At 44.8% G+C, this 12,850-nt stretch overlaps 1 protein-coding gene across 3 annotated transcripts in view; it reads right to left on the bottom strand.

Moving 5' to 3' along the window:
* The window catches only part of SLC25A39 (solute carrier family 25 member 39), a 35,499-nt gene extending 25,933 nt beyond the window's left edge, over positions 1-9,566 (bottom strand). For 2 of the 3 annotated variants that reach the window (XM_048517144.1, XM_048517143.1), the window contains exon 1: positions 9,348-9,566. In XM_048517144.1, the coding sequence (XP_048373101.1) occupies positions 9,348-9,389 (42 nt within the window). In that variant the 5' untranslated portion in view covers positions 9,390-9,566. Of the gene's footprint in view, positions 1-4,918; positions 5,053-9,347 lie in introns of those variants that run through there. The other variant, XM_048517146.1, reaches the window with a different exon arrangement.
* Positions 9,567-12,850: the final 3,284 nt, after the last annotated feature.

Raw genomic sequence — 12,850 nt, forward strand, 5'->3', positions numbered from 1 at the left:
TAATGAATACAAACTCTTCATTGTTTGATGACAATTATCGCAGACTTTGGAAAAATATTAAGGTAGATTTTGAAAGATGGAAGAAACTATAAATGTCGTTACTGGGAAGAATTTCATCTGGAAAAATACACGTCTGCATGTCCTCAGTGCTGTTCTGATTATTGAATGGGTATAAACATATGTGTGGGTAGCAAGATTACTCCTGAGTGCTCTATCACCAGTTTTCATGGGTAGATTAGAGTTTCTGCAAGTGAAAATGGGGGGGGGGGGGGAATTGCCTTGCCAAAGATATTCTCTCAGATATTGGTCCCATTGTGAGAATATCATATCCAGGGGCTGATGGGAATTGTAGTCCTTAACATCTGGAGTGCCAAAGGTTCGCCACCATGGGGCTAGGACCTGGAAAACCCAGGTTCGAATCCCCACTCACGCCATGGAAGTTTGCTGGGTGACTTTAGTAGACCAGTCACGTGCTTGTAGCCTCGATTTTTGCAAGTATTTGGGTGGGAGACCTCCAAGGAGTACCAAGGTTCTGACATGGAGGCAAGCAAAAACAAGTTACCTCTGCACATCCCTTGCTTTGACAACTTGTGGGATCGCCATAAGCTAGCTGTTACTTGGTGGCTTTAAAAAAAAAGCCAGGCTTGCATGTCAAACATGAGAGTAGAGAGTTTCAGACCTAAATCCACAGACGAGCCATACTGCCTCACACCAGTGTCATCTGAAAACTGTAACTACCTTGCAATTTTGCTGGGGAAACATATTGCATCATAACTGAGCAACTGTGCATCTGTAATGTCTATAAGTGGACTCCCTGGGGGAATATACACACTGCTCAGACAGCAAGGGCTACACTCTTAAAATGCAGCACGAGGCACTCAAGTCTTTCTGTGCACTGAAATGCCTGGAAGGCAGGTTAAAGTGCGCCCGTGGAAACACGACAGAAAGCCCCTCCTATCTCATTTGTAAAGCAGATTAATAGTTTACTTCTTAACTCACCCTGACATATACTGTCAGGGTAGTGACTAGTCAGGGTAGTGACTATTCATGTCCTTATATAAAGCCGTGGTGCGACCGCACTTGGAGTCCTGTGTTCAGTTCTGGTCGCCACATCTCAAAAAGGATATCGAAGAGACAGAAAAAGTGCAGAGAAGGGCAGCGAGGATGATTGTGGGACTGGAGCACCTTCCTCATGAGGAGAGGCTGCGGCGTTTGGGAGTCTTTAGTTTGGAGAGGAGACGGCTGAGGGGGGATATGACTGAAGTCTATAAAATTATGCACGTGGTAGAAAATGTCGACAGAGAATTTTTCCTCTCTTTCTCACAATACTAGAACCAGGGGGCATAAATTGAAAATGCTGGGGGGAAGAATTAGGATGAATAAAAGGAAACATTGCTTCATGCAATGAATGATTGGTGTTTGGAATATGCTGCCACAGGAGGGGGTGATGGCTACTAACCTGCATAGCTTTAAAAGGGGCTTGGACAGATGTATGGAGGAGAAGTCGATTTATGGCTATGCATCTTGATCCCCCTGATCTGAGATTGCAAATGCCTTAGCAGACCAGGTGCTCGGGAGCAGCAGCAGCAGCAGCAGGCCATTGCTTTCACATCCTGCCTGTGTGCTCCCAAAGGCACCTGGGTGGGCCACTGCGAGTAGCAGAGTGCTGGACAAGATGGACTCTGGTCTGATCCAGCAGGCTCCTTCTTATGTTCTTATTCTTTCAGCTTAGAAGGAAAGAATGGATGCTCCTGTCTGATCCATTTTTAGGACACCCTTCCCCCACAGAGTTCAGGGCCTCGCACATGGGGTCCCTCTTCTGTTTCATTGTCACAACCACCCTGCGAGTTAGGTTGTAAGAGGGAGAGAGAAAGATTAGCCCAGAATCCCCCAACTTGAATTACTGCAGAGTAACGCTGTGAACCTGGGTTATGAGATCCTAGTCAAATACCCTAACTACTAAATTTCACCTCTAAATTTCTCTGCAACCCGTCCCTAAACAGGCAGTAAGCCAGACTATGAGTGCATCCTAAGCAGGTCACCAGAACCTTACTCCGGTGTAGTCAGCGAGGCTTCCTTGCCCGGGATGTGCCCTTAGAATTATATTATATATGTTTGTTTTCCACAGGGGAGGCACACATAGTCTCTGGCATTTTTCAGAAATGGGCGTGGCCAGATAGGGTTTTTCCCCAGCAAGGCTGACTGACTGACTACTGGAGATTTAAATGGTTATGCAGACTTTTTTTTAAATGTTGCTCAGCTACTACCACAGCACAAGGACTGCATTACGCTACTGAAGCCAAACTGTGGCAACCATTTTGTGGCTGGCTCCTCCCCCCACAGCAGCCATTTTGCTGCTGCGCCCACCACACGATGTCAGAATTCCAAATGTGCTTGCCGTTTCAAAAAGCTTCGGGACCCCTGTGACAAGCCCGTTACAAACATTTCATTTGAATTCCAATTTCTTGTGCCAGAAAGATGCACGTTCCACGTTTCTTCCTTTACTGCATGAGAATTAAAAGGTTGAAAGTTTTTCTTACAACACCAACAAAACACGCAGACAGGGAGCGTGGATGCACGTAGTACCCGGGATTTGCAAACACTGAACAGACTCCTTTCTTCCTTCCTCATAAGATAACACCCCTTTCCTCACACAGCTGCCAAACAAGCAGAAGACATATCGGAGGAAGCCAAAGTTTTTAAGGCACCTGCAGCGTTTATCAACAGTTGCAGATAAGTTGCAAGCTGTGAAGAAAACGAACTTTGACATTTTATCAGCTGCTGTGATTAAAAAAGTACAAACATAAATTACTAACGCATATTAAAGGAGTAGGCCATGAAGGCCCCTTGAAAAGACTTATTGGGCCTGCAAACCAGCTGAGGCAACCCACCCCCCTGATCTGGTTAAGCACGCAGTTAAGCAAGCAAAAGGCCACATTGGGAGCGAAGGTTGCCTTAGCTGGCTTGTGGGCTTGATAAGTCCACTCAAGGCACCCACCCCACGGAATGCTCACTAGGAACCCCCCACCCAGGGCCATTCTGGGGCCAGCTGAAGAAGCCACTCCCCCCTCCCCCGAAGCTTGACCTGACCAAGTCGCATTTATGTCATATCCAGTCCTCGTGACAAATGAGTTCAACATCCCTGCTCAGACCTGCATCAGGGACCAAGGAACCATTATGCACCAACTTGGCTGGGTCCCTCCCGCTTTCACATCAGTTCTCAGTGAAAACATATTTGTCTACTTTGGACCCCCAAATGTCTCTATGGCACCAAAACTTATACTTCACTGGGCATACTGATCAGGGATCCTGGAGGTTTTTTGTCTTTCTCTGGCCATAGAGTATGAGCCCCTGGGAGAGGGAAAGTAGTTGTGAATTTCCTGCATTGTGCAGGGGGTTGGACTAGATGACCCTTGAGGTACCTTCCAGCTCTGTGTTTCACAATCAATCAGGATCCCACACACCCATGCATGCGTTCAGATCTCAGCTATAAAGCTACTCCTTTGACCTTCCATAAGGCAATCACAGAACTCAACACCTAGCAAGGTGTATCTTATTCTCTCTATTCTTGCCCCATCTTTATGCACCTAGAAAACACAGGGTCCCCCTTTTTTCGGCACCTATCAAAAAGGCTTGGCAGAAGAAAGCCAGCGTGTTGCAGAATGTCAGACTAGGATCTGGCAGACCCAGGTTTGAATCTGGACTCTGTTACGGAAGCTTGTGGGCATCCTTGGGCCGGCAACCCCCTCTCAGCCTCACCTACCTTGCAAAGTAGTTGCGAGGATAAAACATAGGAGTGGAGAACACTGTAAACTTTGGGTCCCCACTGGAGACAGAGACCACTGGAGTCCCCACTGGAGACAGAGGTCCAGCTTCCACTGGACCGCGCAGCACACAATGGTATTAGTGGTTTTGCACGGTACCCTCGACGAACTATAATTCTGATCTAACAATGTGACCCATCGAGCACATTAGTTGTACCTTACCTTTTATGAGAATTCTAGTCTCCTGCAGGAGAGAAAGGGGGGGATATAAATCCAAACTCTTCTTCTTCTAGTATGCCATCTTCTAAGCTTCACACATGTTGGTGGCCTTCATGGCTTCTGACAGCCCTTTTGCATCCTTCCGGACGCTGACTAAAAGTCCTTGGCATTATAGATTTTTAAGAAGAAGAAGAGTTTGGATTTATATTTCCCCCTTTCTCTCCTGCAGGAGACTCAAAGGAGATTACAATCTCCTTGCCCTTCCCCCCTCACAACAAACACCTTGTGAGGTGGGTGGGGCTGAGAGAGCTCCGAAAAGCTGTGACTAGCCCACCGTCACCCAGCTGGCATGTGTTGGAGTGTACAGGCTAATCTGAATTCCCCAGAAAAGTCTCCACAGCTCAAGCGGCTGAGTGGGGAATCAAACCCGGTTCCTCCAGATTAGAATGCACCTGCTCTTAACCACTGCGCCACTGTTGCTCCTAAAAAGCAAAGCCAACATCTTTGGGGACAAAGCTCCAGTGCACACAAGCATACGAAGCATTTTAAAAGCCGGACAATTCAAGAAAACAAATTATGCATTTACTTGGAAAAATCCCAAGCTACCTATCTAGGGCAGCTGCCCAATGCAGCTAACAAAATCAAACATAAAAACATTATAAAAACGATTAAAGCTCATCACTTGAAAACAACATAGTCTAAACACAAAGCCACTTAAAAATGAGTCGTAATGTACCAATGCTGCAAACAAACTTATTTTCAGCTGGTAATCTAAAAAGTGCAAACAGCCTATTTTCTCTGTATGCCATTATATAAGAGAGGGGTGTGCACGTGTGTGTCTGATTATTAGGCAAAAGGCTCCCTCACCCCCATCTTATCATTGCTTCTCCACCCACCCTTACCTCCCCCAGGATTCTATTACGCAACTGCCTCACCAAGGGGGTGAAAACCAAGGCGCGCTCTCTAAGCTGAGTCCCCGGTCAAAGATCTCCATGTTGCCAGGAGCTCAGCGTGAAGCAGCAGCCGCCGCCAGCCAGCCCAGCCACTGCAATCGCTGCAGATCCAGCCTCTCTGTCAGTTCTTCTAGCTAGAAAAACACAAGTCACAGGAAGCAAAGTGGAATTTGCTCCTCCCCGCCAGGGAACCTTGAAAACAGGAGGCACGCTCCACCTGCAGTCAGGCCAGGAGCAGACAGCAGATGGGGGACAACCGATGGCAACACCGCAAAGCTTCTTCCTTTCCCACTTCACATCAAAGCTGGAGCCCTGCCAAGAGGCACTCTGCCCCCCAAAATTCTATGACAGAGATGGAAGCAGCCACAGGGAAGAGCAGGGAATGAAAGGAAAATGCACTTCACAGCCGAACCTCTCCAATTCTTTTGAGGGAGGCTGGAAACCCCTTCCCCATGTTCGTCATGGAGAAACAAACCTTTTCAGGGAAGGAGAAAGAAAATTTGGTGGTGGGGGGCAGTGTTGGGATGCAGGACACTTCTGTTGATTTCTCCGTGCCGATCATCCACCTGGCATGTCTTCAGCCCTTCCTATCACTGGGGGAGGATTCCTGGTCAGTTAATGGACACTGCCATTAACTGAGGATGAAGTTTAAGAAAGGAGGGAGCTCAGTAGGTATGGGATGTCCATCTAGGACTTCCATTTTTCCTAACTTCTATGGTATAGCATAGACTCCACTTCCAAAGCCGCTATTTCCTTCAGGGAATGGATTTGGAGATCAAGTGTAATTCTGGGGAAACCTTCGGACCTTACCTTGAAACTGGTAATTCTACTTACTGAACAGAGTGGAGAAAGTCCGCCACCCCACACACCACTATCCGTGCAACATCCATTCCAGTGATTTTGGTGTATAACATTTTGGAGGAGGGTTAACTACCAAAATACTACATTTGAGTAAATTAGACTACGTTAAAAAGCATTCCAAAAGAGAAAATATTACACTGGGGTTGCTGTTGTTTAGTCCTCTCAAAACTTCCAGTTTTCCAGGAACTGAAAGAGTCCTCACAGAAGCACACATTCCATTCTACTTCCCCAGTCGTACATCTACTACCAATGAAAAACCTGCTAAAAGAACTACTAAAACACCAGATGCCTACATTAAAAGGGTGAGTGACACAAACTCACACAACAGACAGCAGGGCTTACAAGCAGTAGGGAAGTAGCAGCAATCTGAATGCATTTCAGACACCCTGTGAAGACTCTTCTGCTTCTGATTCGTTGCCCTTAAGCCAAGAAAACTGAAAAGGCTCTTGTGGGTTTTTCAGGCTGTGTGACTGTGGCCGCGGTGGCGAACCTTTGGCACTCCAGATGTTATTGACTACAATTCCCATCAGCCCCTGCCAGCATAGCCAATTGACCATGCTGGCAGGGGCTGATGGGAATTGTAGTCCATAACATCTGGAGTGCCAAAGGTTTGCCACCACTGGACTATGGTCTGGTAGTTTTATGTCTCATCTGCAATTACGGCTGCGTCTTGAGAGGCATGTCACACAGTAAGATGGGCTACGAACAGAAACACACCTTACTGTGACATGCCTCAGAAGATGCCAGTCATAGATGCTAGAACTACCAGCCCGAAAAACCTACAACAGCCAGCTAATCCCAGCTGTGAAAGTCTTTGACAATACATAGGACTGAAAAGGATCTGAACTTTCCACCTGGTGCTGGAAACCTTATTGAACTTTAAAAAGACTGTTTTGAAAAGGCCTTGTTCATTTGTATTTTACGGCTGGGACAGGCTACACATTTTTAAAGCAAGGAGCAAAACATAACAGGACAGACAACAGAGTGCTTTCCACTTGTATACTGGACAAAATCTTGGTGGCCAGGCTCATCAACAACTATTAGCTGCAACAGCTAATTAGCAAACTTCCATGGTCAGAGGCAGCCTACTTCTTAATGTCAGGGGAAAACCTTCAAGCCTTGTTAGGTTTCTCAAAGGTTTATCTGGCCAGTGATTGTGGGAAAGAGGATGCTGCAGTAGAGGCAGTATTAGGGCCAATCCAGTGGGAAAAACCTTAATAGTCATGCAAAGAACCAGAAAAAAAAACCAGAGTATGGCTGTCAAGATAGCTGCAGGGCATCTCTCAGAGGCAGAAGCCTTCTAAAAACCAGAAGCTGGAAGGGAAAAACTGGGGAGAGATGTCATTTTCTTGCACCATCTGGGAGATTCCAAAGGCACCTGTCTGGTTGTTTTACAACAAGCATGCTGGAGTAAAGGACCACTGCTCTTACATTAAGTTCTATTCTCCTTCCCCAGCTTTCACTGCCGGGAAACCTGTCAGAAGCAGAATCTGGTACCCCAAAGGACAGCAGAACAGGGGGCGGGGGGCATGACCCACTTTTAGTTACTACTCCACCTAAGAATTCACCAGTTGTCAATCCTTGTTATCACACCCAGGACCTCAAGGCAGCTTCAGAGGGGTGGTCTTTTATGTTAAAACACAATTTGAGCCAAAGCTGTCATATACGGATGAGAGAGGAAGGCTGCTGGCAATTCAGGTCTCAATAGCTGGAGCCAAAACAGTTCTGGTTGGTGTGTATGCTCCAAATGACAACACATTTCAATTTTACAAAGAAGTGGAACAAATGTTACTAGAATATTCCTGTGAAAATATCATATTGATGGGACACTTTAATGGAGTAACCTCGACATGGCTGGATAGAAAAACAGACAGCAACATAAAAATAACAGAAGGTAAGCTGCCTAAAACCTTTTTTGATCTAATAGAGAATTGCAAGTTACAAGATTATGGAGATTAAAATATGGTAATGCGAGAGAATATACCTTCTATTTAGAAATACATAAATCACATTCCAGAATTGGCATGGTTGTGGATAACTAGTTCAGTTGGACTAAGCATTCATAAGAAGCATGTGTGTCCTAAGACTTTTTCAGACGACAATGCACTAATATTTACATTTAAAAGGAAATGGAGATTAAATGATTAAATACAGATGGCGATTAAATGAAACTCTATTGAAAAAATCAGAGATTGTGAAAAAGGCAAAACAAAAGCTACAGGAATATTTTGAAATTAATATGAATAAGGGAACAGATTTAAATGTGGTTTGGGATGCCAGTAAAGCATTTATGAAGTGTTTTTAAATTCAGCAGAACAATTTAAACAAAAAGTTGATGCAGCAGAAAATACAAAATATTCTGGACTTGATAAAAGAAAAAGACTTTAAAAATACCTAAATAAGAGTGAAATTGTCTTCAGTATTAAGATTTTGCAGCAACAATTATCAATGCTGACTACAAAGGAAATGGAAAGAAATTTGAGTTCTGCTAAACAAAAAGCTTTTGAATGAGCCAATAAACAAGGGGAAATGCTGGCTGCAAAACTAAGGAAGATGGGAGAACAGATTTATTACAAAAATACAATTGAAAGGTGGTCTAACCAATGATGAATAGATAATTAAAAAGAAATTCTTTAAATATTATTTGAACATATTTGGAAGTAACACATCAAAGGAAAAAGAGATTAAATATTACTTAGTAAAGCAAAAATTGCCAATACTGACAAGCTACCAATAACCTGGGTGTTTCAAGCCCTAACATCCTAGAATCATAGAGTTGGAAGAGACCCCAAGGGCCATCAAGTTCAACCCCCTACAATACAGGAACACACAATCAAAGCACTCTTGACAGATGGCCATCTAGTCTCTCTTTAAAAACCTCTAAAGGAGACTCCATCACACTCTAAGGTAGTGCATTGCACTGTTGAACAGCTCTTATTGTCAGGAAGCTTTATCGCAACCTATTTTATTGTAATCTGCCGTCCTGGCTGGTTTATGTAAGTCTGTGTTTTTGCTGATGCAATGGTTTCAATTTCTAAAAAAGTTTTAATGAAGACTATGTTGAGCGATTACATTTTTCAGAAACGTGATTTATAATCTGATTTACACAAACCACTACACCATGCTAGCTGACCTTGGGCTAGCCTCTCTCAGCCCTGAAGAAGCAGGCTGATGTAACAGGCTGTAACAATATTTGTATGTAATATTGCTGGTCGATGACTGTGAAATAAACCGAGCACGAGAACAGCATCCCAGAAACCCAGATTCAAATCAGTGAGCAGTTTAGAGCTAGCCACCTTCTCTTGTTCTGACCGACCTCGCAGGTTAGTTGTTGCCAGGATTAAACAGAGAAAGGGAGGACAGTATCCTGAGCCACTATGGATCCTTGTGTGTGCTGGATAAAAAGATTTAAATATCTACCTGGCGGGGCTGCTGTGAAGATAAAGCGCAGAACCATGTGTGCTGCTTCTTTGGAGGAAGAGCATTATTTTTTAACAGAAGAACTGACAGCCCAGTATACCCTCTTGCCCCCCTGACCTGCCCCACTCACCTGCCCTTCCCAGCCACGTGCGTGTTGGCAGCTTGCCCCCATTCACCGGCCATTAAATGCATCACCAACACTTTTAACTGGAAGTCCATTTGCTGCCCCTCCTGGTGATGTTAATGGAAGAGGAGCCGGTGAGGCTGCAGGACAGAGCAGCCCCGCCGATCCTGCACGCGGCAGCTGCTTCCTACTAAGGACACGCAGGGCCCCCTCCTGGCAGCACTTCCGGTCTGGAGCGGAACCAGTTTCCCGCCTGGAACGCTAACGGTCCCTGGCAGTGATAGAGACGCTGAAGGATAGAGCGGCGCCTCTGAATACAGGGCTTGGTGGGGGTGGCTCGGTAACCTCCTGTGGGGAAACAAAATTGGAGTCCAGCAGCGCTGTAAAGACTGTCAGTGTTCATTCCACTGTGAGCTTTCTTGATTCAGAGCTCACTGTGAAATAATGGCTGTTAGTCATTAAAGTAAAGCCGAAGTCCCGTGGCATATTATTAGTTATTTTCGTTTATTATAGCCCTCCTGTCTAACAGGGACTCAAGGCGGATTCGCATAATGAGCCTGTACAGTCTCAAAAATGGGACATTCAATAACTAATGCATTAGGACTTTAGAAGTCTGGAAGCACCAAAAAGAAGTGAAGCATGGCATAAGTATTCACATGACACATTAAGCAGTATTGCAATTAGATACTTAGAATCCTACTTACAATAAGCAACACACAGCAGTATAGACCACAGTCCCTAAGTGTGTGAACCCTCTTGTCCAATGCAACTGTGCAGAATGCCTCTTTTGACAAATACATTTATTGCATAGTATGTGGTATATCTATATCCCACCTTTCTCAAACACAGAGACTCAAGGCTGATTACAAAATATGAAAAAAACATTCAACCAGGTAGCTTGAAGACTAATAACGTTTGTTTCAGAATGAACTTTTGTAGGTGAACATGGTCCACATCTCCAGATAGATATGTAGTGGGAAATCCTTGAAGAAGAAAAAATATCTTCAAATGGATATGTGAAAGGGAAAAGGTTTGGTGTGAATTACAGCACAAGTCTCCAAGGTGCCACTAGTCTATTTTACCTGATAAACAAGTCTCTGGCAATACTTTAAAGGGAATCAAAATTTTATCAAACACAGTACAGTGGACCTCATTAGGCATTCATTTTAAAAAGAGGTATGAAAGTAAACATAGGGAAGGCAGCATGGTATACCATAGCCCAATCTCGTCAGGTCTCAAGACTAAGCAGGTTCAGTACTTAGAAGGGAAACCATCACAGATGCTGCTGCAGAGGAAGGCAATGGCAAACCACCTCTGCTTCTCACCTGCCTTGAAAACCCTTGCTGGGGTTACCCAAAGTCAGCTGCAACTTAGTTAACTTTACACACACACAGCATGAAATGCAGGAAGCCCAAGGCTTAGTGTAATTGCATAAAATTCAAATCAGAGCTCTGACTCACAGAAATTTATTTTGGAATAAATTTTGCAAAACTTTTAAGGTACCCCTGAACTTCAATTTAATTTTGCTGCAACAGAACCATGGTGCAACACTATGTAGCAACAAGTCCATCCAAGTAAGAAGAACAAAGTGAATTAGTAAACTTTAGGAAAACTAGACCTTACTTCTTCAGAATGTAAAGAACTAATATTTATATGCATCATTTGTATTTCATCTTTCCAATGGGGTCCAAAAGCAGCCAGTGTTGACCTCCTCTCCAAAATGTCTTCTTCACAACAGCTCTGTGAGGTGGGTTAGATTGAGTGTGACTGACCCAAAGTCACCCATCACAGAGGGGATTTGAAGCTGGATCTCCCAGATCCTTGTTCAGCACACTACACAACACTGGTAAATAGAAATAGTCAAGGTGCCATGAAAGCCCATGGTGAACTGCCATTATGTAAAATTCAAATCTAATCAAGAAAAACCATTCCATGATTTTGCTAAGATAGAAGAAGAAGAAGCAGAAGATGAAGAAGATGAAGAAGATGAAGAAGAAGAGGAGGAGGAGGAGGAGTTTGGATTTATATCCCCCCTTTCTCTCCTGCAGGAGACTCAAAGGGGCTGACAAACTCCTTGCCCTTCCCCCCCCCCCCCAACAAACACCCTGTGAGGTAGGTGGGGCTGAGAGAGCTCTGAAAAGCTGTGACTAGCCCAAGGTCACCCAGCTGGCGTGTGTGGGAGTGTACAGGCTAATCTGAATTCCCCAGATAAGCCTCCACAGCTCAGGCGGCAGAGCTGGGAATCAAACCCGGTTCCTCCAGATTAGATACATGAGCTCTTAACCTCCTATTCCACTGCTGCTCCTACGCCACTGCTCCTACGCCACTGCTGCAATAGTGAATATGAAATATATTAAATCCCTAGTTCAGCCCTGGAGAAGGAGTGTGTGTATGTGTGGGGGGAGGGGTGGGGGAGAGACAGTGTCATACCTCTTAGTGAGATTAATAATAATTCCAGAGGGCATTGAGCATTACAAAGCAATTACAGCAATCTAAGCCCTGACCTGGATATCTCAGGCTAGCCTGATCTCAGTAGATCTCAGAAGCTAAGCAGCATCAATCCTAGCAAGTACTTGAATAGGAAACCTCTAAAGAATACCAGGGCTGTGACACGGAGGCAGGTAATGGCAAATCACTCCTAAAAGTCTTTTGATTTGAAAACCCCTCCAGTATGTCAGATGTGATTTGACAGCAAAACAAAACAAAACAACAACACCCCCCCCCCAAAGGAATCAATAGACTTTGCCTGTAATTGTGCTGCGTAAATCTGGAAAGCTGTTGCAGCAAATGAACACAGAAGTCCAGTGGTGCTGTAAATGGATCCAGCATATCCTTTTCTCAGTCAGAGCTCACTTGCTCAGAGGTAAATGCCTCTGACTCACAAAAACATGTACTGGAATAACATCTTGTTCTGCCAAAAGGTGCTCCTTTAATTTTGCGCCCACCACCATCATGGCCAATAGCAGATTTTGTTAGAAGAATCAATGAAGCTAAATTGAATAATATAATGTCTATGGTTTCTGGAGGGGGTGTTGTTTACTCAAAACTTGTTCCCTCTGGAGTCGGCCAGTGCCTTTACTGCCTACTGTTATTTCTCTTCTGTAATGTTATACTGAAGTAAAGTTGCTGCTTTTTCTTCAGAAGTAAAGTTATTTATTCCACTCTACCAGATTTTAATTAGGATCAAACATTTATACAGTTGATCAAGTCTCACCTCTATTGTCTGCATTAGTTGCCAGATCCAAGTTGGGAAGATCCTGGAGATTTGGGGGTGGAGCCTAGGGAAAACAGGGACTTCAGAGGGGTAGAATCAGGGAGGACGGGGGGAGGGGTCAAATGACCCTGCGTTCACCCTGGGTCATTTGACCCATCCCTGTGGGCAGTACGTGGCACCCATCCGAGCCGCCTCCTCCCCTCCCCAGGCCCTTGGAGTCAGGGCTCAGAGGTGGAGGTGGCTTGGATGGGCACCATGGTGGCAGGCTGACTCCTGGGTTGCTCGCTGTGGTGCC

The sequence above is a fragment of the Sphaerodactylus townsendi genome, linkage group LG15 (genome assembly GCF_021028975.2).
Source record: "Sphaerodactylus townsendi isolate TG3544 linkage group LG15, MPM_Stown_v2.3, whole genome shotgun sequence".
In the NCBI taxonomy this organism is placed as follows: domain Eukaryota; kingdom Metazoa; phylum Chordata; class Lepidosauria; order Squamata; family Sphaerodactylidae; genus Sphaerodactylus; species Sphaerodactylus townsendi.